This window comes from Protomyctophum bolini (genome assembly GCF_963924005.1).
Source record: "Protomyctophum bolini genome assembly, chromosome: 6".
In the NCBI taxonomy this organism is placed as follows: domain Eukaryota; kingdom Metazoa; phylum Chordata; class Actinopteri; order Myctophiformes; family Myctophidae; genus Protomyctophum; species Protomyctophum bolini.
In genome coordinates this window covers 20,641,062-20,666,376 of record NC_137867.1, presented here as the reverse complement: position 1 = coordinate 20,666,376, position 25,315 = coordinate 20,641,062, and the positions used below count along the sequence as shown (strand labels likewise).

At 41.4% G+C, this 25,315-nt stretch overlaps 1 protein-coding gene across 2 annotated transcripts in view; it reads left to right on the top strand.

Annotated features, from left to right (window-relative positions):
- grid2 (glutamate receptor, ionotropic, delta 2) overlaps window positions 1-25,315 on the top strand; it is a 603,942-nt gene that overhangs the window by 370,015 nt on the left and 208,612 nt on the right. For both annotated transcript variants that reach the window (XM_080765357.1, XM_080765356.1), the window contains one exon: window positions 3,701-3,906. In XM_080765357.1, the coding sequence (XP_080621483.1) occupies window positions 3,701-3,906 (206 nt within the window). The remainder of the gene's footprint in view (window positions 1-3,700; window positions 3,907-25,315) is intronic.

The following is a 25,315-nucleotide window of genomic DNA, read 5'->3' as shown; positions in this document are numbered from 1 at the left end:
ACCAAATCTGTTCATGGAAAATAGACAAAAGTTCACAAAAATGAAACACACCAAAAAGCTGTATATTTGCCGCTTGTTTCTTTTTGGCAAATTGTCTGCGAATATACATATATTGTGAAATGCCCAGAATAGGGATGATAGGGTGCATGCAGTTAACAGCTGGTGTTGTTCATTGCGCGTTACTCTAATGTCAGTGATGATGTGGAGGGTGGCTGCAATAACTTTGATTGTAATTAGACTCATCCTGTTTTGAGCCTTGTGGACAGATTGAAAGTAGCCTCGTTCTGTTAACATGCCATCTCATCATCTCTGCTTGCTCATTTCGGCTTTTCACCTTCACGTACGTGCATGACTGCGCACGCACACACACACACACACACACACACACACACACACACACACACACACACACACACACACACACACACATATGTCACACCGTTATAACTCGGCAGCATGCTGTGTTAAGTAAAGTTAGCATTAAATACCAGAGCAGAGAGGTGATGTGGGGACAGGAACATTATGCCCTGGCTTTATAGGCCCATAATGTGAGAGATTTAATGAACAGCTCAAATTAGCGAGCGCGCGCGCGCACACACACACACACACACACACACACACACACACACATGCCCAGAGGTCCAGAGGACGACAGCTGGGCAGTGCCCAAATCTGTTTACAAGGCAGTTTTGAATAAGAACAGAGGCATAGCGAGTGAGAGACAAGCTGTTGTGTTGCGCTCTCTGTTGTGTTGTGTTGGAGTCTGCAGTGTATTTCCTGTTTGTGCACTTCCTGTTAATTTCTTCAATCTGGGAAAGGGTAATGATTTGGCATCACACACACACACACACACACACACACACACACACACACACACACACACACACACACACACACAAGAAACAGTGTGTCACACGCACACTGTTTCTTGGTGAACCTCATTCACCTTTTGAACCATAACCTGTCTAACAATGTTATATTTAGCAGCATCACATGTTATCTTTTTATTTTATTTGTTGTTTGTTTGTTTCTCTCCGTGCAACACTGCTGCTGTTGGCATTATGTTTCTGTACATTTTCATCCCTCTGGGCTGTCTTTCCTTTTTACGTCATTACAGCCCCCCAGTTTTGTGTTCAACATTGTCATGGCATTGCCCCAGTGAGTGCCCTGGCCCTTGACAAACCCTAATCAATCTATTTAATTGCTTAACAATGACAACAGTGTCATCTGTTGCCATCAAATAGACTATTAAGTGCCTATACATACTCGCACACACTCAACTGACATGATTACGCATGAACACATGAGCGAGTGCACACACGCGCTCGCGCTCGCACACACACACACACACACACACACACACACAGGCACACGCACACACACACACACACACACACACACACATCATTAGCGGACTGCGTCAACCTTAGTACATTAATTAGGATTACCTTGACCTTTAGTGTAGCTCATTAAGAACAGAACAGCCCAGATATTATAAACTCTGTTACTAGCGTCTTGAGGTTTGTTTTGAATGGAGATCAGTGTTTCTCTGCAGCCTGTTCTAATCTTCAAGACTCATAATTAATATTGCCTTCAAATGCTGACGCCAAAAGCCACTTTTTGCGTCTTACTGTGTGTTATCGACAGAATGTGGATGTTGTCAACTCTGGATGTTGAAACTGACAATGTGTAATTTCTAAATAAATTAAAACCGGCATGCAACTCGGTCAGCACTGAGTTGACAGCTCAACACAGGCACTTCCCCGGCTAATGCCTCATGGGGCTCAAGGCTGCTGCTTTCAGTGTGCTTGCCTTGTTGTTCAGTTTCCACGTTGAGTCGATGTAACGAAGTGGTCCTCAGTTACTTATATTTGGCACATGTATGCTTATTTTACACACATATTTTAGGTCTACCAGTTTTTTGAAGTATTTATATTTGCACAGCATTATGCACTTTAGTCATTTGTATTTGCACACAAAGGAAAAGTCATGAGTTGAACTGGTTTATTGAAAGTATTAAAACATGGGAGTTGTTTATAGGCAGGAATAGGATGGCCACTCAGCATTGGACAGTACCACCTGGGGAAACAGAGGGATGTTTGGTCATGATGTGCAATATAAGTACAATATGTAACATGCGACTGTGGTATGGGTAAATGAACACTTACTGCTTCTGTTCCCCTTCTTCTTCTTCTTCTTCTTTTTGTTTTACGGCAGTTGGCAACCAGTTTATGGTGCATTACTGCCATCTAGTGATCCCCAGGCTACCAGAGCACCATATATGGGTCTGGACTGGACCACAGTGAAATGACATGTGCATTGGAGCTGCTAATGTTAATGGGATATGTGGTTTATCTTGCAATAGTGGGCATAATTGATATTTACTTACCTGTGTAGTGATATAGATTTATAGGCTTATGTGATGTGGGTTATGTGGGGTTTAGAAGTGTTGCATGTTTGCGGTTACTGGTAACATGGTAGAGTCTGCACTGATTGTTTCAGCTGCCTATAAAAGGATGCCAGGAAGCACACACACTCAGTGATAGATCAGTGAGAAGACATGGTGGAGCTGCACACCAACATGTCCTATTTGTTTGCTGCTTGTGCCATGCCATTTCCCATGCTGTAACCTTCTTTTGGGAATAAATCACGGTGTGGCTGCATTTGACCTCCTGACTTTGTGTTAATTTCCAGCCGCTTATTGGGCCAACACTACAGTCGAGAACAGTCACATTCCGTTGTCATCAATATCAGATGCAAAAGGTTGCTTTGTACTCTACCACCACCGATCTTATCAAAGTGGAATATTAAACCTTTGCCCTGACGGTTGCAGGAGTCCAACAGTAAGCTATATCTGTAGTCCTATAACATTCTGGTTAATACTAATGGCATGGTTGCCACTACTGGTCTGCTTCATGATACTGTACGTGTATAAGTGCATCTGACCACATGTTGCTTTGAAATTGTATGCAAACAATCAAGGGTTAAATTTAAGAGCATATATGTAGGCTACACATTTATTATTTATTGGAGGCAGGATTTCAGGGGTTCACTCAACATCTTGTGTACTGTAGGTGCAATGTTTTCAACAATACAGCAGTACATTACTTTTTATATGGCTTGAAAACAAGGCCGGTATGCCAACAGCAAGGCCTCGAGATTCATGACCAGCAAGCCACTAAGTAAGTGCCTGTGCTGAGCCATGGTTGGCACGTTGCATTATCCATTATCCCTACAATGGCCAATCAGGGTTTCTGAGCTCAAGCTGTCCCCCTGCCATCCTAGAGAATTTCATACTTTTAGTACTATTTATTACCTACTGTACATCATCATATTCGCTGTTTGAAATTCTTTGGAAAGAGAATAGTGGTTAAGTGTGTCTGTGGAGTGTGGATTTCTACAAATATTGAACCAATGATAAGTATTAACAAGAGATTGTGACAAAATTATAATTACATTTGATCCATCAGAACCCGCAGGTTCTTTTTATTTTCTCCCATCTACTGAAAAGTAACAGTTTTGGACAATGGACATACAAGGTTTCTGCCCGACAGCAACTATACAGTATGTTACAGTATGTCAAAGTTCTGAATAATATAATCAACTAAGCTGCCGATGAATATTAGCGTTGTCTAGCTCAACCCACTCCCCACCCCAGCCCCAGTCAGTGAACTGTAACATCCCTGTGTCTACTTCCCAGATATCCGTGGCATCGAAGACTTCCTGGACCGGACCTCTCAGCAGGGAATGGACGTGTCGCTGCAGAAGGTGGAGTCCAACATCAACATGATGATCACCAGCCTGTTCAGAACCATGCGGGTGGAGGAGCTGCACCGCTACAGAGACACGCTGCGCCGGGCCGTGCTGTTCATGAGCCCTGCTACTGCCAAGGCTTTTATCACTGAGGTACGCAATAGTGTTTATGTGTAGACACGCACGCACACATGCACACACACAGGCACGCAGGCACACACACACCACATCACATCACATCACACCGAGACACATCGCTACAGGCACGGATGCTTCAGAAACACCTTGGCAATCCACTTCAGGCAAAATAGCATGGTGTGGATGGATGTGGAGTGGGGCATCTATGCCAACACTGATATATGATATGATTTGATATGATATGATATGATATGATATGATATGATATGATATGTTGTGATGTGATATGATATAGGCATGTAACGATTCACTCAACTCACGATATGATTCGTATCACGATATGAGGTTTACGATACGATTTTTCACGATATTTTAAACAAAAAATATTTCCAGAAAGATTTCAGTTTTATTTTATTTTATATAATTTATCTTTCCCCCAAGCTTTTTTAACATTTTTATTTAACTACATTGCAAAAGAAGTAGCATTACTTTTGACAGTGCAGAAACATAATTGCCTTCCTTGATGTAATGAGCATCAACGACCATCACCTGGGCAGTCAGAGACACACATAGCTCTCCTTTATAGTTCTCTACTACTGACTCAGTCTCATTTCTCTCCAAAAGCACTTGAATATGATTGAAGCTCACATTTCACATCACCCACACCATAATTCACTAGCCCCCCTAAAAAAACATTCTTTTTTTTTTAATCATTTATTTTTTTATTAAATTCATATCGTCGGGATTAATATTGATATAGATATACAATATATCATTACATGCCTGATATGATATGATATGATATGATGAAATGGTTTCAGGCAAGTGGAGCTCTTGCCATTGCTGTGCTATTATATATCATCGTACAGTACATAAATACAGCTAATATAAACCTTTCGTCTGCATGTCCCTCAATTCGTACGTACAATTTAGGTTCCTAGTTCCTACACTAGCGGCGGCATCACAGTAGGAAGTCACGAGGTGCCACTAACTGAGTTGTTAAGGCGTAGGCACTGATGCCTGACAGCGAGTCAGGGTTCAATTCCCCGACAGCCTTGCTTAGTATTTTAACTTTGTGCGTCTAAAAACCTCAAGACAATGTGACTCTCATGGCACGAGAGGAGGACACACCAGGCACGCTGCACTATAGGAAAACAGTGGCGTTAATGGCGATACATTTCTAATGACTCATCGCGGTGTGATTGCCCACCACTAACATGGACTAACAGGTATTAATGTAGCTATAGGAATACACACCACATTGCGGTGCTGTGTGGGTGTTCTGATGTGCTGTACGCACATGCATACAATGTCTGATATACTGTACACTTGGATGGTGAAGATCAAAGCTAACACGTGTCGTTGTGAAGCTTGCAGAGCGTCTATTTTCGGTGCGTGACACCCACACCAAACTAAATATAACTGAGGCATATCCTACTAAAGCACGTATGCATGTGTCTACAATGTGTAGAGGCATACAACACATACCATTAATTACTGTGTGTATGAACAGGTAAATTAAGCACATTTCCTTAGGCAATCTCACGATATCTGTGGACGATGTCTGTAACAGTGGAACACTGTGACAAACTACAGTCATCATGACAGTGACACTAATTTCTGTTGAAAACGTAGTGCAAAACAGCATGTATCAGCATTCTGTGATGCTGCCAGCAACTACACAGTTAAATCTATGACGCAGATTACAGCCACATTATTCAGAATGAACAGAAATAAAATAAGTGTGTGTGTGCACGCATATGCGATTAAAGTGTTGTCAAAGTTACTATTAAACAGTAATGTATTACTTTCAAAATAAGTAATATAGTTACACTACTTATTACTCCCTGCCAAAAGTAACTAGTTACTTATTACTTTACTTATTACTTTTTTTTCTCGCCTTCAGTAATTGCATCTTTTGTCCCCAAAAGTCTTACTTTGCCTTTTCAACAATAGCAGTATTCCCCCCCCCATTTGGTTCCATTTGTACACTCATTTGAATTAAATGAACACTAAGACTTTTACTGTGTATGAAATTTAATTACAGACTAAATGAAAGCCACACCCTCTTTCCTATGCACAACTTGCAGCGGAAACTAATGTTCATCTCGTCTTTATCACGGACATACTCAAAATAATGTGAATTCTTCCACGTCTCCTCCACCTCCTCCATGCATGTTTAGTTTGTTTACTTCTCTTGCAGTCTACCACAAGTCACACACTAGTTTGTTGTTCCGCGTTCCGGACGGTTTAAGGCCAGTCCTTCTGCATCCGATACTTCACACGTACAGACAAGTGCGCATCGTTTCCATATCCGCCCTAGAGTCTAGATCTAGAGCGGATCAACAGCCTGCAAAGCAACCCGACCCCAACCCAGTCAAACACTCAAACCCACAGTACCACCAAGGCTCGTGAAAATAGTAACGTTACTTTTGGAAAAAAGTTAATGTAATAATTATTATTACTCAAAATGTGAAAGTAACTAGTTACGTTACTAGTTACTGGAAAGAAGTAATAATATTACTGAAAGTAATATATTAGTTTAGTTACTTGACAACACTGCCGATTATGCGTGTGTGCGTGCGCTGTGCGCACACGTGCATGCCTGCGTATGCATTCTACCCACCTCCCATGTATTGGGGAAGTGGAAAATGTTTCTCCTCGCTATTTACAGAGCTGGCTTTAGCTAATAACAGGGTCTAATAACAGTGTGGCTTGATAATAATTTGACTTCGCACTCAGCTTTGTTGTTTTTGTCACTGTATATTTGCGTACATGGCAACATAATGCATCTGCATTGAACCCATCCTATGTGTCAGGGTGAGTGTGCGCTACAGGGGCAGTACCTCTGGGAGCAGCTGGGGTTAAGTGTGTTATTCAGGGAAATGTTGACACATACAGTACAGTAGACAGGGGCCCTTCTGTTAACCCAGGTGGCCTCTCTACCCACTCAGCTACGGCCTCCCCGCTTACCTGTGGATATCATGTCATGTCACATCACATTGATGACAGCAGTCTTGCTCATGAATAATATGTACTATCAAGTACTTCCTTCAGTTCCTTGGTCTGCTGGCAGTGTGTACAATACATTAGACAATGATCATTCCAGTGATTTGCAGGTCTAGCCGCAGACCTTCTTCTAGACAGCTATGAACATAAATAAATATTCACATGTATTAAAGACACCTCAGCAATACTCCCATGCAGACGTTTAGCCATAAGTTCTGGTTATTATAGGATTTGTGATGTTCTTAATTGTAGCCCTAAATGCATAAGTGTATATACTGTATATCAGTCATACATATACATTAATTATGCTTTCTGAGCCCATGATAATCGGCCATGGCCTTTTGGCTGACTCAAGTTAATTCTTGGCATCTATACCAATTAGCCAGATCAATTGAAATATGGAACGACTAGTCTCATGCATTATTCACAAAGGCCTTGAGCATGACACTTGTGCAAATTCACACTTGATAAGAAGCTATTCTCCTCGGTCCCACTCTCTTCAGTCTTATCCTTACCCTGCTCATCTCTCTCTCTCTGTGTTTCTGTGTCTCTTTGTCTCTCTCTCTCTGTCTCTCTCTCTCTCTCTGTCTGTCTCTCTCTCTCTCTCTCTGTCTCTCTCTCTCTCTGTCTCTCTCTCTCTGTGTGTGTGTCTCTCTCTCTCTCTCTCTCTCTCTCTCTCTCTCTCTCTCTCTCTCTCTCTCTCTCTCTCTCTCTCTCTCTCTCTCTCCGCCCCCATCTCTACAGTATGTTGGTTTCCTCATACTGTTCATTATCATTCTCTTTTCATACAGTATCTCCATCATGGTAGGAGACAATCAGAGAAGTGCCCCCCCCCCCCCTATACAGAAATAGTATGGAGGTCATGGTTGAAAGCAATAGGCTGTAGTGGCAGTTATGAATCCATAATTTGAAGAGTTAGGGTGATGCTTAATCCCACGTGTCATGTTCTCATCTCAGTTTAATTAAAAGTGACCTCAAGAGCAATCACAATCTAATTTGGCTGGAGGCGTGACAGAGAGGCGGTGAAAGGCTTTGGGTGAATTGTGTGTGTGTGTGTGTGTGTGTGTGTGTGTGTGTGCAGAGGGAGAGCGACTAGTGCACAGGAATCCATTATGCAACTTCAACGACAGGTCCAAGCTAGCAAGGTCATGCTCTGTGTCACTTTCCATAAAAATCACACTTGTGTGAAGTGAGGGCACTCTTATCATCACACATCATCACATTCCGGCCAATCACAATAGGCATACTCACTTTTCTCTCATTCCGGCCAATCACAATTCTTCAATTTCTGGCCTCACTTTTAATCCTCCATATGTACTTTGCTCAGCCATTCAAATCATCGATATGGGGTGATCAGCCAGTCAAATCATCGCTAAAATTCACACAAACCGACAAAGCTGGGCATAGGTGGCCCTCAAAAATATATTATTGACCTTCTCCCCCTAAATGATACAATGGGTTGCTAGTCGCCAAACCAGTATAACCTTCCATACGAAAATATGATGCATTTATTCATTGAGATGTTCTAATTCAATAATTTGTGCTATTTTGTCAGCTCAAAATGTCAGACATTTTTTATCAATTACCGCATCGATTTCAAATTGTGACCAAGACATTAATTAGCTTTTTCCGGCAAGATGTTCCCTTTTGGGGACCGACAAAGCTGTCATTAATATTCTAATTGTGTCCGACAACAAGTGAAGAGCGGCCTCTAGGATGAAGTGCTGGATAAGATGTGTGGGCTATAGATTGATGACCACATATGTAGCTGTCCCTGCCAAGGAGCTATGAAGAGAAACGGCCAGAAAAAGAGGGCAAAAGACATACGGAAAGACCGAAGACCGACATTCACACGTAGGGACCTGAAGAGAGAGAGAGGCTGTCTGAGACCTTGTTTTTATTCCATCAGAGTTATTTGTGCAGTCGTTTGTCACTGAGAGCACCTCCCTTCCAGATGCATTAGGGTGCTTGATGGAGACTGCAACTGAAAAGATGTTCCAAAACTCAGAGCGGAGGGTGGATAAGGCGGTCATAAAGATGGTCCAGAAAGAAATTGAAAGAAGTAATTGTGGAAAGGAGAGAGGTTACAGAGGATCGAACAGAGATGTGACAGACAGACAGACAGAGGTTGCATGCTGAGGGGAGGCGAGGGTCAAATGTATTAAAATTATCCTCTGATTAGAGATCCCAGTGGTCATGAGTGTGTTGTTAGCCCCACCCGTACCGTGTGGTGTATTGTTGAGGGGAGGTTGTGGTCGTTGACTGTGACTGATGGGGCTGTGTCCCTGATGTGATGCCATTTCTGTCCCTGGCTGTGAGCTCTGCAAGTGTTGTTCAACAACAAATCATATTCCACCATGCTCTCTCTCTCTCTCTCTCTCTCTCTCTCTCTCCCTCTCTCTCTAACACACACACACACACACACACACACACACACACACACACAAACAGCCACAGCCACACTTTCAAATTTCTGCAATTTAACTTTTGTCTGCTTTGTTGACCTGTTTTCCAGTCCTGCACATGGGGGTTTGGCATATAGCCACCATTCCTAGGCCACCAAACTATCTAGTTTGGCACTGAATGACCACTGTTCCTACCAAACTAAGCAGAGTTGTTTTGTTATTTTTCGACTTGCATGTTATGCATATCATTATAGGCCCCGATGGTGGCCAGGACACTGATTGAGCTGGTAAAAGCCCAGTGAAAGTTGATTTCAGTGAAGTGAGAAACATTGATGAGTTACAATGTTTTCACACAAAGGAAGTGTATTCCTTTAATGTTCAAATACTTTGAAGTGGATAATAATAATTGTATCAGTGCTGGAACTCTCACTCTGTAACCCATTTTATTCTCCACCCAGTGCCAATTGTCTAGTTTAATCCTGGGTGTTACACTCACCCAGAGCAACGGACTGACCTTATCCTTCCTTCAGTGCATGAGGAGTCCAAGCCGCTTCTTTTCTCCTGACGGGGGGGGGGGGGGGGGGGAGTTTCCCCGGTTAGACGTAGCGCATGGAAGGAAGTTCAAGGAACACGTTTTTTCAACCAGTTCCTTTCCCCTTCATCAGGTGGCCCATGCCCAGCTGGCCACGGGGAGGCAGTTTGTGAGGGTACCTACCCTAGGCACACGGGGAGAACATGCAAACTCCACACAGAAAATCCCTTTTGCAACTTAGTGTATGGGCACTGATGACGCAGAGAAGGGAACACGTCCCCAGCGCCCACAACGTCCCGAGCGGGAATCAAACTCAGGACCTTCTAGCTGTGAGGCGACAGCACTACCGACTGTGCCACGTGCCCCAACCTCCATGTTTTATATTTGCCCAGATTGAGGTTGTCCTGTCTTCTTTATTTCTATTTTTGGGGTTGTATCCATACCTTATACAAGTTAACTACAGTTTTTTCTTAATGAGACACTGTTCGTGTTCAGAATGAATCCCATCGGTTACTGATATTATGGTTACATAAGAGATTGCTTGTGCACATTGCTTTAGTAAGAACTCAGTGGCAATTGGAGGAAAAGTCTACTGCCTCCACCTTTCTCTCTCCTTCACATAATCTTGTCGTGATCTTCAGTATGCAGAAATGTGGAGCGTGTGCATTTTGCAATTCAAAGCATGAAATATTTATCATCAGATAATTTTGGATCTGGAGATTTTCTGGTCTAAACCCATCTAAAAAGGACAGAACTGGGGTATGTGCAATATTGACTGAACTCTGTATCCATTGTAATTTAGAAGACAAAGCCTGGACACACCTGAATTACAAGAGGTAAATGAGGTTGTCCATTATAACCAGCAGAGAGATGCACACTTATAATCAGAGAAAGATACATGCATACTGTATTAATTAGTGGAGAAAGATACATGCATACTGTATTAATTAGTGGAGAAAGATACATGCATACTGTATTAATTAGCGGAGAAAGAGACATGCTGCATAAAGGTCCATTCAAACTGAAGATATATATTTGTTTCCAGTCGCTTTACTTTGGTCGCGATGATCTCATATAGGTTGCATTTTTCCAGCCGGGGCGAAGATACCAGGTGGCTGTTCGCTTCGCTGGCGTCGCTTTGTGCTGCGCCCGTTCGCGCTGCGCCCATTTGCGCAATCGTATTTGCATTGACTTTGTACGCAATCGCACCGCTTTAACTATTCAGGTCTGAACCCAACTTAAGAGAAAGAGTCATCATAACCTTTATTCTCAGAAATACCGTTGAGGGGCGGGTTCTCATTTTCAATGTATTCGAGACAACAACACAGAACACAAGTAATTCACTTACAACATCAAAATACATTAATCAGAAAACACTCAAAACCAAAATACAAAAAAACTAAAAACAGATAAACCAAAAAATGGAATAAAGCATGAATATGCATACTGTAGATGCGGAGAAAGAGACATACGGGACTATAAGCAGCGAAAAAGAGACTTGCATATTGTTAAAGCAGACAAAATAGATCTGTCTAGAAAAAATTGTCATTACTCAATATCATACAGAAAACAAAACAAAAACCAAAACAGAATCTGCATAACAGGGAGGGGGGAGTTTAATTGTGTAGAGCCAGAGACCATGTGCAACTTCTGTTGCAGAAATTAACTACAGTTACCTTGTACTTTATTTTATAGCAACAGAATAACACCAATATCACATTAAATGAGCAAAAATGAGGCTCGACCTTGTCTTCTTGTATATGCATTTTATACAGGAACAATTACAGTTCTTATAGTGGCATCCAACTTTATTTTGTATTTTTTCTTTTGTGAGACATGCAGGCATACGGTATAATCAGTACATGGATACAGACTCCATACTCTCCATGGCCCCAAAATAGACATAGGGTAGAAGTGACAGCTATACTTATTACTCCTGCATATAGACTGACTCCATTGCTGGTTCACTGACTAGACGGCATCACCATGTGTCAGTTTCAGATACCAGATATTCTATTTTAAGACTGCTTATTTGCATATATTCTCATCACATAGAAGTGTGATTCCCTCTCTGAAACAATGAACAACCTTGATGGCAGAGAGAGAGAGACAGAGGCAATGACCGTGGGAAAATTATGCCAAAAATATATTTATTCAAAACCTATATTTAAATTAATCCATCATAGTTACTGTTATGGACACACACACACACACACACACACACACACACACACACACACACACACACACACACACACACACACACACACACACACACACTGTAAGTTCAGCACAGCAGGTTGGGCAGCAGCTTTCCATATTTTAATAATCCACTGATGAGCGCTCAGACACCAAATTAAAAGCTGCATGGTTTGATTTGTGCTTCTATCACCATGCCAAGTCATGCCGTTTTATTTATTGTACCATCCTTTCAATTTAATGGCCATTTTGGTCCCTCTACAAATGCCACAGACCTGGCACCACTTAAATAACAGCTCAAGGGCCATGCCAGTCCAATTCTGACTTCATTAGCAGATATCCCCCCTCTCCCACTTTAACGTTTTTAGATACTAAAAGTAATTCCCCTTTTCAACACTGTTTATTTTATCTAAAATTGCTATTACTCTCATGCAAGCCTTTCAAATGAACACGTCAGTGTATCAATACAACTTACGGTGCAGCATTTTGAACTTGACTTTGAATTTTAGCATGGAAGAGGGCTTTTAATGATACAGTGAATTACAGCTAACATTGCCAAAAATGTTCAGTACATTCTAACATTAATTTTAGAATATGGCCAAAACATAAACAAAAATCAATATCTTAAAAAGCGTCTCATCAGTTTGAGTCTAGTGTGCCATCTCGCCTGGCCCTGTAACTTTTATGGATTCATTGGCTGCAGAAGAAGAAGAAAGAAAGACAAACTAAATGCTAGAATTAAATCTTAGCTCCACTTACCTTGATGACCCTGACAGGTGGGCCAATCCTCTTCTTCACCTCTAGTTAAAGGTACCCTATTAAAGGTAGGGTAAGTGATTTTATTTGATTAAAAAAAGTTTTAAATAGCTACTTATTCTGATAGTACTTATTGCTTTAGAGTGTTTGTTCAGTAAGGAGGATCGAGTCCTGATCTTTATTAAATAGAAAATGCATTTTCAGGTTAGGATACCAATTTTATCCAAGGATACAGATTAAACAGGTGAAATTGGAAGTGATGACATAAATAAATGAGCAGACAACATTGGAAATGGAACACTAACAAACACAAACACAATTGCGTGCACACGCACACACGCATGTGTACACACGCCCGCCCGCACACACGCTGTTTTTGTTGTTATGTGGAGTGGACCATTGTTTTATTTGTGGTCCTTTCCGAATTTGTTTTCGAGTAGGCTAGTCACAGCAGAGAGCACAGCTCAGCACATACTTATAAAAGCACACATGCAATTTACAATTTAGGCATTTAGCAGACTTAATCCAAGAACAAAAAAGCATGGGAATACATCACATAAAAAGCATTTATCATGAAACATGCGTAAGCTAAGAAGTACACCTGTGTGTGTGTGTGTGTGTGTGTGTGTGTGTGTGTGTGTGTGTGTGTGTGTGTGTGTGTGTGTGTGTGTGTGTGTGTGTGTGTGTGTGTGTGTGTGTGTACGTGTGTGTGTGTGTGTGTGCGTAAGAGAGGGACTGTAAAGCCTATATGTATGCTCCCGGAAACAGCCGACCTACAAGCTTACACCACTTTGTGTGACAGTGAGTATGAATCAGGCTTAAGAATGTCTCATAGGAGTGAGTCAGAGAGAATGGGCAGTTCAAGGTAAAGCCTCGACAAATTGCTTTTGTCAGATGTCAGATATGCCTGCTGCCCCCCTCCCCAATTCCTCCTCCAGTGCCTTTTGGCCACTCCGTCCACCTCTCTTTATACTCCTCTGTACTCTCTCTCTCTCTCTCTCTCTCTCTCTCTCTCTCTCTCTGTTGCATACCCCACGCAATAAATGTGAAGAATATCAATCCTCAACCCGTGGTTATCTTTTGTTAGTAGCTAATTTTTATCCGTCTAGTGCCTTCAGTGTTCAATTCCGCAGCAGGCCTGATAGTTAATTACATAGACTAATGGATTTTATGTTAACGTCTTATAAAATTGAGAACAGATTATGATAGATATGAGGAAATCTTCATTATTTCATACTCTGTGCTGTGCACTCTCTCTTTCTTTCTCTCTCTCTCTCTCTCTCTCTCTCTCTCTCTGTCCTGCTTACTAATTATGTGAAGGTCATCTTCCTGCTACTCTTCTGACAGTGAGTAAACTCTCACTCAACTTGACTTCATCTGACTCGTGCACAGTGCTGCTGTTATATTGTGACTTCACCTGACTCAGGCACAGTGCTGCTGTTATATTGTGACTTCACCTGACTCAGGCACAGTGCTGCTGTTATATTGTGACTTCACCTGACTCGGGCACAGTGCTGCTGTTATATTGTGACTTCACCTGACTCAGGCACAGTGCTGCTGTTATATTGTGACTTCATCTGACTCAGGCACAGTGCTGCTGTTATATTGTGACTTCACCTGACTCGGGCACAGTGCTGCTGTTATATTGTGACTTCATCTGACTCAGGCACAGTGCTGCTGTTATATTGTGACTTCATCTGACTCAGGCACAGTGCTGCTGTTATATTGTGACTTCATCTGACTCAGGCACAGTGCTGCTGTTATATTGTGACTTCACCTGACTCGGGCACAGTGCTGCTGTTATATTGTGACTTCACCTGACTCAGGCACAGTGCTGCTGTTATATTGTGACTTCATCTGACTCAGGCACAGTGCTGCTGTTATATTGTGACTTCACCTGACTCGGGCACAGTGCTGCTGTTATATTGTGACTTCATCTGACTCAGGCACAGTGCTGCTGTTATATTGTGACTTCATCTGACTCAGGCACAGTGCTGCTGTTATATTGTGACTTCATCTGACTCAGGCACAGTGCTGCTGTTATATTGTGACTTCACCTGACTCGGGCACAGTGCTGCTGTTATATTGTGACTTCACCTGACTCAGGCACAGTGCTGCTGTTATATTGTGACTTCATCTGACTCGGGCACAGTGCTGCTGTTATATTGTGCGACCTGCATTGATGGAGAGAAAATCACTGCAAGTTAACTCCAAGTTAACATTATTATTTATTTTTTAGCCCTTTAATAATTGTTTGTAGACATTTATCATTGTTTCTTCTTAGCATTGTGGTTGTGACACATTCCAACAAAATAATACATGCAATTTTGTATTGCTTTTCTAAATACTCAAAGTCAATTTCAACGTCAGGCCGGGTTGCTTACCCAGGGCCCAAAAACTCTAATTAAAGCCACTTGGAATGGGATCAGAACAATCTAACTTACAACTTGAACACATGTCCCCACAGATTTGTGTGCGTTTTAGACATAATCTGTAGGAGTAGTGGCAAAAAGTGTGTTTTAAAGAAAAAAACCTGTGTGAAGTGAGGGGCGCTAATAAAGTCTAACTTATGTTGATTAGGTGATGTAATGGTGATTCATTAACAATAAAGAGACAACATGATGTACATTTTCCCTTCATTACTTGTGCAAGCAGAGCGCGCAAGTACTAGTTTCGCCCGGGACTCGTATGCACCGTCCCAGCCGTCCCGCCAATTTTGATGTTTATGCACCGTCCCAGCAAATGACGTAATGACTAATTCTGCTTGATACAGCAGTGGTGCCAGATTACATGCATGTATACATAGGAACATTACCTTTAATCCTCCCAACACTAAAACATATGGTCATTTCGTCACCATCGAAAACCAATTACACTCTGGCATGGGGTCCTTTAATCCACATCTTTATTACGTAATCATTGAGAGCTACTACTCTGGTGGTTCAGATCCTATCTTTTTCTAAATAGTAAAACCTTTTCCTTTTTTGCCTCCCTAAAATATCAAACAGATTGTGAGCTTGCAGATCTGCTATGATCGCTGTTTGTCATACAGCAAAGCACAGCAGGGCTTAAGTGGTTAACGGGCGAGAGCAGAAAATGAGGAAATGGAAGTGTGGATCAAGAAGGGCAAAGAGGGAAAGAACAGAGTGAAAAAAGGGGTGGATTGAAAGATAGAAGGGGGTGAACAGGAGACCAATGGAAAGAGGTATGAATGACGAGGGCAGACAGAGTAAGCAAGATGAAATGAAAACGAAAGAGGGATGTGGACGTGATGAGTATAAAATTGTTACCCTTTACTAGAAAAACAATTTAGTCCTTGAAGGGAAAGATTCAATGCACACTTGCACGCACACACTTGCACTCACTCACGCACGCACGCACACATTGAGATCTGTCTGGTGAAATCTGTCTTCTTAAGCACAGGGCTACAAGTTGTTATTTAAAGGCCTCTTGTCCCTGCAGTCGTGTGCCATGATTGTGGAGCACTAACACATGCACACATGCATGCACATGCACAGTTGCACACGCCCACATGCATGCACAGATTGTTATCCGCTGCAGTGCCGTTAAAAGGGCAGTTCAAGGACTAGCTCTCTCTCCTTGAACTTTATCACCAGACAGAGATGTCATTATGCTCTTATCTAAGCCCATGTGTGTGTGAGTGTGTGCATGTATGGTTTTGTGTGGCGACATTACAGTTTTATCTGAGCACCTTGAGCTGGAATCACAATGCCCCATTACTGGTAAAGGACGGTAAGGGTGATTGTGTGTGTGTAGGCGTGCATGCTTGAGTGGTTGGGTGGATGGGTGTCAGAAGAAATAAAGGTGAGAGATGTACTGTACCACCACTGATTCAGGGGTTTTCCCTGGCTCAGAAGGCTTTGGGGCTTAAAGGACAACTTTTTTAGCTTGTTATTAGAGAAAGTAACGTTTTTTTTGCAACCCATTTATTCACCCAATCTATCTAATGTAATCCTGGGCGCTACACTTCCAACCTGGGAGGTGTTTAGTGTCAGCGTTCACTCTAAGGTCATTTATGACCTTGACTATAGGGCCATCTCTGTGCTATGATTTAGTCTGAATCCAGACTGGAATAGTTATAATATTATTATTATTTAAAAACTCATGTAGTTGATTAAATACCAGTTTTTCTAAAATCTTACTTAAAAAGGGAAGATTTGATATGGGCCGATAATTACTTAGGAGTAGTCTATCCAGGTTATTCTTTTTGAGGATTGTTTTTACAATAGCAGTTCAATGGTGGAAAAAAGTATTCTGGGTTTCTTTGATTTCTGAAAAATGCGCTTTGAGGATTGTGTTGTATGTCTTTTGCTGTTCCTTAAGAATGTCAAAATGAACTTGTAGTTTAGTTTTTCTCCATGTACGTTCGGCTTTCTGACGATGCCGTTTTTGCTCGTTTACTGACTCATTTCTCCATGGGGGCTTCTGTTTGGAGGAGAGCTTTTAAACTTTTATAGGGGCTACAGAGTCAAGCGTTGACCTTAATTTATTATTAACAGATGAGGGCAGGGTGAGGGTGGGTATGTTATTTAGACAGTGTGCGAATTGTTCAACTACTTCAGGGGTAAGGTACAAGGCGGTCAGTATTGTACAGTGGTACCGGTAGACATACAGTGAACTCAATGAAGAAATGATCAGAGAACATAACATCTGTGGCTGAATAAATATGTGCAGTGAGCCCACATGTAATGACGAGGTCTAATGTGTGACCACATCTGTGTGTTGGACCCCTCACATGTTGAGTAAAGCCCAGATCATGTGTCTCATTTAATAGAGAAATAACTTCTATGGCTTTTTTGTCTGTTTCATTGTCAATATGCAAATGTACGTCACAGGAAATAATTATCTTATCGAAAGTGGTAGTTATAATAGATAGAAACTCTGAGAAATCTGTTAAAAAGTTGGGCAGCTTTGGTGGTCTATAGACCGTTATTACTAATGTAATACCTTGGCAGTTTAGTAGGCAGGCATGATATTCAAAGGACTTAAATTGATCAAAAGAGATGCTCGTAGAGTTTAACCCCTTTGTGATTATAGAGGCTGTCCCTCCACCATTCTGTAACTGTCTACTACAGTAGAAGACATCATAATTAGAAGGGGATGTCTCAATAAGAACAGCCGGGGCATCGCTAGTAAGCCATGTTTCTGTTAAAAACAGTGTGTTGTAATTAGGTCTCTAACTAAAAACGTTTTATCTTTATTAAGGGACCTTATATTTAAATATAAATATAAATATTCGTAGACCCTAGTAGTCAGTTATTCGTTCATACACACAGAAAACAACTACTGTGGCCAGATGTAATTTACTGGGGTCTAGTAGGACTATAGTAAATAAAAAAATTAAGAAATCGCTGTGCATTTTTGTAAAACATAAAAATATATATACATATTTAGCCCCGCTCCCCTGTCAAAAATAGCAAAAAACGCTGAAACAAAAGAAAGCAGCAAATGAAAATGTTTTAACACACAAAACATTAACCTTGGTTGAAAAAATCGTGTCCTATACTATGACTCTGAATGAAAACATATTTGTTACTTTAGATCAGTAGGCTCATGTGATTGAATGATTGATTGATGGATTAATTGTTTGATTCAATACTTTATTAACAGTTTGCAGAAAAATCACAGTTCAATACATATTCAATTCATCTGAAATCATCTGTGTATATGTTAATATTGGGAACAAAACTGTTACTTTTCAAGAAATAATATAAAAATAAATAAATCACACTTGTGTGAAGTGAGGGGTGCTATTTGGTACACACAAACAGACAAAGCTGGGCCTACGAGGGGCTAGCACCCTTCAAAAAAAATTAATAAAAATAATTGTTAGAAACAGGGTTTGCACATGCATTCTAATGTTGGTGCCTCTTTGGGGATTACCCAAAAGTCAAAAATGACAAAATTATGGAGGTGTGCGTGCGTGTGTGTGTCATTTTTGTGAAATGACTTAATTGGCAACAGAGCGTGGGCAGAGCACGTGAGCGTGTGCCGTGGGCCTAATGGTTTTGTGTTCTTTCTATCTTCCCTAATTCTGACTCATGCACAAACACCAGCAACATTGATGTAAACGTGGGCACACACACACACACACACACACACACACACACACACACACACACACAGTACACACCACACCTGCCCCTCCTTGCTCCATTACTGTCGTCATATTACAAGGCCAGCAAGCATTTTCTACCGCCCCATTGCCATCTTAATCTCTATTTATCCATCCGTCCCTTTCTTGCACCCATTTATCCATCCATCTATCCATTCTCTCTACCTCTCTTTGCTCTCCCTGTTTTATTGTATTTTGATGTTGGGATTGATGACCGTTCTTTATGTCTGATAAGGGGCTGTAGATCAATCTAATGCTTTATCACCAACAGAACATACATTGTCACTGCCGGGTAGAAACTTATCTCCATAATTCAACTTTTACGTCTTATTTTTTCATAAATTATTGCCCTACTCACCCAAATGTAGCGAAAACAGTCGACCCTATCCCGCCATTTTTACTACATTTGAAAAATATATACAGGGTATGCGCGTGACATCATCATCAAACCAGTTATGCGGGAACGCCTATAGTGCCAAAGAAAAGTATTTCTGGCCTTGACAGCTCATATCCAAACAGAAAAGTTTAATGTTTAATGCAATATGATTGCATTAAACAACGTTAAACTAACTTTTCCACTCACTTTGTCACTCGATTTTTCCACTCGATTTGCCATTCACTTTATTCATGCGCACACCCTCTATAGAAAGTTAAGTCTGCCCTATAAATATAAATATTTATCCAATGAAAAGACCTTTCACAATGTATCCATCGCAGATATGTTACTGGGATCTTCTTCAGGAGATCCCAGTGATCGAAACGTTGAATTTATAAACCTCTATTTCTTTCTCTTAAACTCTTAGTTGCGCCAATGAAGACCACTGTGACCACATTGTGATTTGTGCATCTTTGTGCCTGAACTGCACTGTACAGTAGTAACTATAGCTACTGGTATAAATATTGAGTATGGAGGCCATGCTGTTATTGTTTTTCTTTCACTTGATAACCCTCTCGGGTTATTTATCTATCCATCCACCAGTTCATCCTTCCCTTTCTTCTTCCTCATTCCTTCCACCAACATGTCGTATTCTTCCTTCTCGTCCTCTCCCCCATCTGTACACAGACTCTCTCTATCTGCTCAAAGTGGTCACATAAAAACCATCTTTCTAATCCCTGCGAGTGTTGCTGACTGCGTTGCTGTTCTTCTTGATGAAAATGGATTACACTCTGCTGATGGACTATTTCCATGACACTGCTGTGTCATGAAATTCACCCCCACGAAAACGTTTCCAACACCCCCGACCCATGGAGACCCGTGTGTGTGTGTGTGTGTGTGTGTGTGTGTGTGTGTGTGTGTGTGTGTGTGTGTGTGTGTGTGTGTGTGTGTGTGTGTGTGTGTGTGTGTGTGTGTGTGTGTGTGTGTGTGTGTGTGTGTGTGTGTGTGTGTGTGTGTGTGTGTGTGTGTGTGTGTGTGTGTGTGTACTTTGGTCTTTCCAGGAGTGGCTTGTTTCATTCTGATGTTCAAATAGAGGACATACTGTACCTAACCTGTCTTCTTATGTCCGTTGTAACCCTTTAACAAGTCTACAAACACAGACTCCTGTTGCCCCTCTCCTCCTTTATTATTGTGTCCCCTTTAGACTGTTTATGTGCCTAGCCATGGAACTGGGTTGATAAGACTGTGGATTATTCCCTTCTAATCCTCTTTGAATACACTGTGGGCGCACGCACACGCGAGCACGCACATGCATGCACGCGCACACACACACACACACACACACACACACACACACACACACACACACACACACACACACACACACACACACACACACACACAGTACATGGATGCAGACGCAATTATGTGCATACATTGACACACACATTTCACACACTCTCTGTGTCTTTCTCTGTCTTTGTGGTGGAAGGGTCAGACGCACGGTCAAACACAATCTCTCCCTTGGGGCATGAGGCCCAGTTTTTAAATAAAGGCATGAAATCAGTGGGCGATTATTGAGGGAAGGAAATAAACAAGTGATCTGTCTTTAGGGCCCGTAGCTTTATTATCTCATGGTCATGTCGATAACACTTTGAGGTCACAGAGTAGCCGTTTAGCTGATGCATCTTGTGTCGGAGGTGTTCAATTTAATTCAATGTATGGATCCAAATCAGGAAATCAACAATCAATCAATCAATCAATGTGTGTGAGTAAAAAATGTAAGTTCTGAATATATTCATTTCTGACACTTTGTGAAGCATTTTTTAATCAGTATAGCATACTTGTAGATGAAAATTGTTCAGCTCACATTACAATTGTAAAATAATAATTTCAAAGTTGAGGGGATGTTGTACACTTATACCGCCATTGCCGAAGTCCTTTGTCAATTGAAGCCTAATTTTGATACTGACGCTTAATTCCAAGTGTTGGAGTTTGGAAGCGCTCGCTTTCAGTAAAGCAACGTCCTGCTGCCTCCTGCATTATGTGCCAATGCAAAACAGGTGGTATGCAGGGCCGTTGAGTGATTATCTGACGGATGCTATAGCCAGGTCCTCTATTATATTATATATGGCTGGTGTTGTTTTTTTCTCTGAGAAAAAGCAAACTGTCGAAATCTACGTGCACCCCTGCAGTGTCTCCTGTCTGTGAAAGATGTCAGTTGTCAAATAAACTGCACAGCATGCACACTGGGGCCGGGTCAGATCAGGTGCACGTCTGCGTGCTGCACACCTGCATAGACATATTTATTCATTTTATTTTTTCATTTATGTTTTTCTTTGAGGCACGGGGAGCAAAATGCAAAATACCCAGAGTGATTTGGATGACTGCAGCTTTGCCATATGTGTCAACCCCTGGAGGCCATGTGCAACTCTGGACCAAAAACATCTGTTACTCTCACCATGGCTGGCTGTTACTCTCAGCCAAGTATCATCATTGTAGTAGTGAAAATAAGCTCACAACGCATGGTTCTGCAACACAAGCTTGTAAATCTGATATTATTGGTTTGCAACACTGGCACACAACTAAGTATGAAATATAGCTGCAAGCAGCGATAAGGCGGGACCAAGAAAGAAGACAATACGAAATAAGAATCATGGGCTGAGTTGTCGGTACCCGGATTTTAACACACAACCTTGTGGTAGGGCAAGAGCTCTACTGACTGAGCTACACGGAGACAATTAGTTACTCCATTGTAAACAGCAAAATCATTCAGTGTTTTTGATAACAATTATGTGTGTCCTGGTTTATGGGATCATTGTCCATTACTAAGTGTGTTCGATGTTCATGTTTTCACGTACAAACTTCTCTTCAACCGGGATTTCAGTTAATGGTCCATAGATTGAGTGTAGGACGTTTCACGCAAATTGCAAAAAAATCCAGGCAGAAAATCTGATATAAGCATTTTTCGAACTGCTCAAAATGGCAGAAAATCTGAGGGCGGAGCGTACTTGTCAAAGTAACAGATGTGTGAAAAAATCCACAAAAACAATAAGTGACCAAAGTCACCTCCGGGACTTCTTGGTCCCTTAATAAATCAGGCTTGCATGCAGTAACTGTAACCCCAATCCCCTAAACCATAACCTCTACATTTCTAATCCTGACCCTATCTCCAACCTGGATCTTTTCCTAAATTTAAGTCTAACAATCAAGAATGTTTAACCTTAAAGGACCAGGAGGACCAGGAAATGTAGCGCCACAATGTCTGTTTTCAAATTCTACTATACTTGTGGGGACATTTGGACTTCACAAGTACAGTATAGTAATACACACACGCCTGCCTGCACGCACATACTGTACGCACGCGCGCACACACACACACACACACACACACACACACACACACACACACACACACACACAATCACTATCATTATATTCCCTTTCTTACCTAATTTCCTGAAGTGGTTTGGCTTGAAATTCATTAAAACCCAAACATGCACTTATTATCCCTGTTGGATAAGAAGCCTGGCACCCTTAAATTAGTGTTTACAAATTGGCAGAGACCTCCAATAAACATCAGCACATATCAGCTGAAGAGGGCATTTGTCCATTTTGTGAGTGAACAGCTAAATTGGAATGCTTTTTAAACCATTCAAAGAACACAAAACTCAATGTAAAATTTCCCTCTACACCAAATCCCCTCACTGGTGCGTTGCGAGCTTGAACATCTGCTATCTTTGCCAAATGTTCATCCATCATGGCATGCCCTGAGTATGGGATGCTAGGTTTTATATGGTTAATGCTGTGAGAACATAATCGGGGAATAAATATTTAAGCACTAGTTCATAATAATTATAGATCCTACTGTAGTAGGCTATCCATTGTTGCATTGTTCTGATTGAAAAAGAGGACAGATGCTCAGCAAATAAACTCAAGACGGGGTCTGTGGATCTCTGATGTCATGTAGCCAGTCTGATTACGTCAAATGATGCACGTGCACTGGCAGTGTGCACAATGAAATTTGGCCCTGATCGGTACAGTGGTTTGCAAGATTTGCTCTCGACGCACAGGTACGCGCGCACACAGATGCACAGAATTGGTGTGACTCACAGTCAAGCTCCCTAGGGGGTCCTTAGAGTTACTAAAGGAGGGCCGCCAAATCTTTGTTTGATAGGATCTGCAAGCAGATTTAGATATTTTCGGTGAAGAGGTTTGGTGTTGACTGTTGAGGGATAATGGAGCGGACTAAATACAAAGCCAAATCTCAAGTTTACCAATTATTGAGGGTTTATAATGGTTAAATTCACATTGACATGAATTCAGCAACATTAATAGAAACGACAACAAACAAACAAAACATTAATTTACACAACACTGATAGTAAATGTTTAATCTACAACACAATATGTAGTGGTTGTCCCTGCTTCATCTCTCTCTCTCTCAGCTATAAAGGGGTCCTTGGCCTGAATAACATTGAAGACCCATTGTCAGAAGATACAGTATACTTCTATACAACTCGGCCCCTAGGAACCATGATGTAAAAACAACTCTCATCCCTAATACTCTGGCCTTCATTATATGCTTTCTGTGTGTTAATAATTGTATGTCAAAGAACCAAATGAACCATGTGCCTATTCTGGGCATGTCATAGGTGAACATTCAGCAGAAATAGGGTTATTGGCTTTGCAACATTCCACGTTGTGAGCTTGTAGATCAGCATTAAAAAAGGACAAATTGCAAATAGTTTTGATGTAGAGGCAGGAAATTAAGGAATAGATTCTTGGGGGATCCCGGTCAACAAAGTACATACGTAGGGTTTAAGTGCTTAAGGCTTTTGTCCGTCTGTCTGTCCATCCGTGTGTGGTTGTCTGCCTGTGAATCATGTTAAACAGTTACATCCTCAGTGTTAATTTATCCATTTGTAACTCTTGAGTGTGCACAATGGTATCAAATGGACCCGTGCACTGAGGATTTTACCGTGTAGATACAATATTGACCTCCCATGCACCTTCCCTCTAGTGCAGTCAGGGAGGTGGGCAGGCGGTCTGATGGATGGATGTGGATTGTAGAGAGATGAGAAGAGGAGAGGCAGAGGAATCATTTCATATCGGGTCAAAGATTGTTCAAGTCTTTGATGCTGTGTTTTTGTGACGTTCACAAGAACACACTTAACCACACACATTCACACACACACACACACACACACACACACACACACACACACACACACACACACACACACAGTCTCTCTCTCTGTCTCACATCACAGGCACAGAAATACTGTAGTGCATGTGACCTTGTCACAGTCAATTTCAGGACTTATGGAAGTTGACCTGGGATGGGTTCAGGTTAATTTATTCATTCACCTGTGTTCTGCTCGGCTTTAAGCCTGCATTGGCATGCGCTAATCTACACAACTGTAGTGCTGCATGGGACACTAAGCTGAAGCTGCACATTTCTCTTCCAGTGTAAAAAATTACGTTTAAAGAAACCAAAAAAGCTCACTATCCAAAGCTGTTCATTTTACCCCCTATTTTTTCATTCCAAATGATTTAGTTGGTGTTTCATTGTTAGAAGAGTCTGGGGTTTAGCTTTGTGCTGTATGATTATCGCTTTGTGTTTCATTCGCAGAATTGGTCAAGGACAACTATGTCTCTTTTTAATAATTGCTGCACAATCTTCCTGACTATATGCCTAACTGATTCCAAAAATATACCTTTTAGGAACATGGCAACCAAACATGACAAACCAAAATATATTACTCTTCATTTCCGTGCAAATTCATCTCCGTCCGAGCGGTCTTAAGTCAATCTTTATAGACTACTCACTACTGTATCAAATTTTACGCAGTAGAGATAATCGTGAATTTATTCCCCATAATACTGTAGGGTCCTATTATTGACCTAACCTTCAGTGTTGAATAAATGCATTTTAATCATAAGAATGCATATGACACACGTGCGTGCATGCACACACACACACACACACACACACACACACACACACAC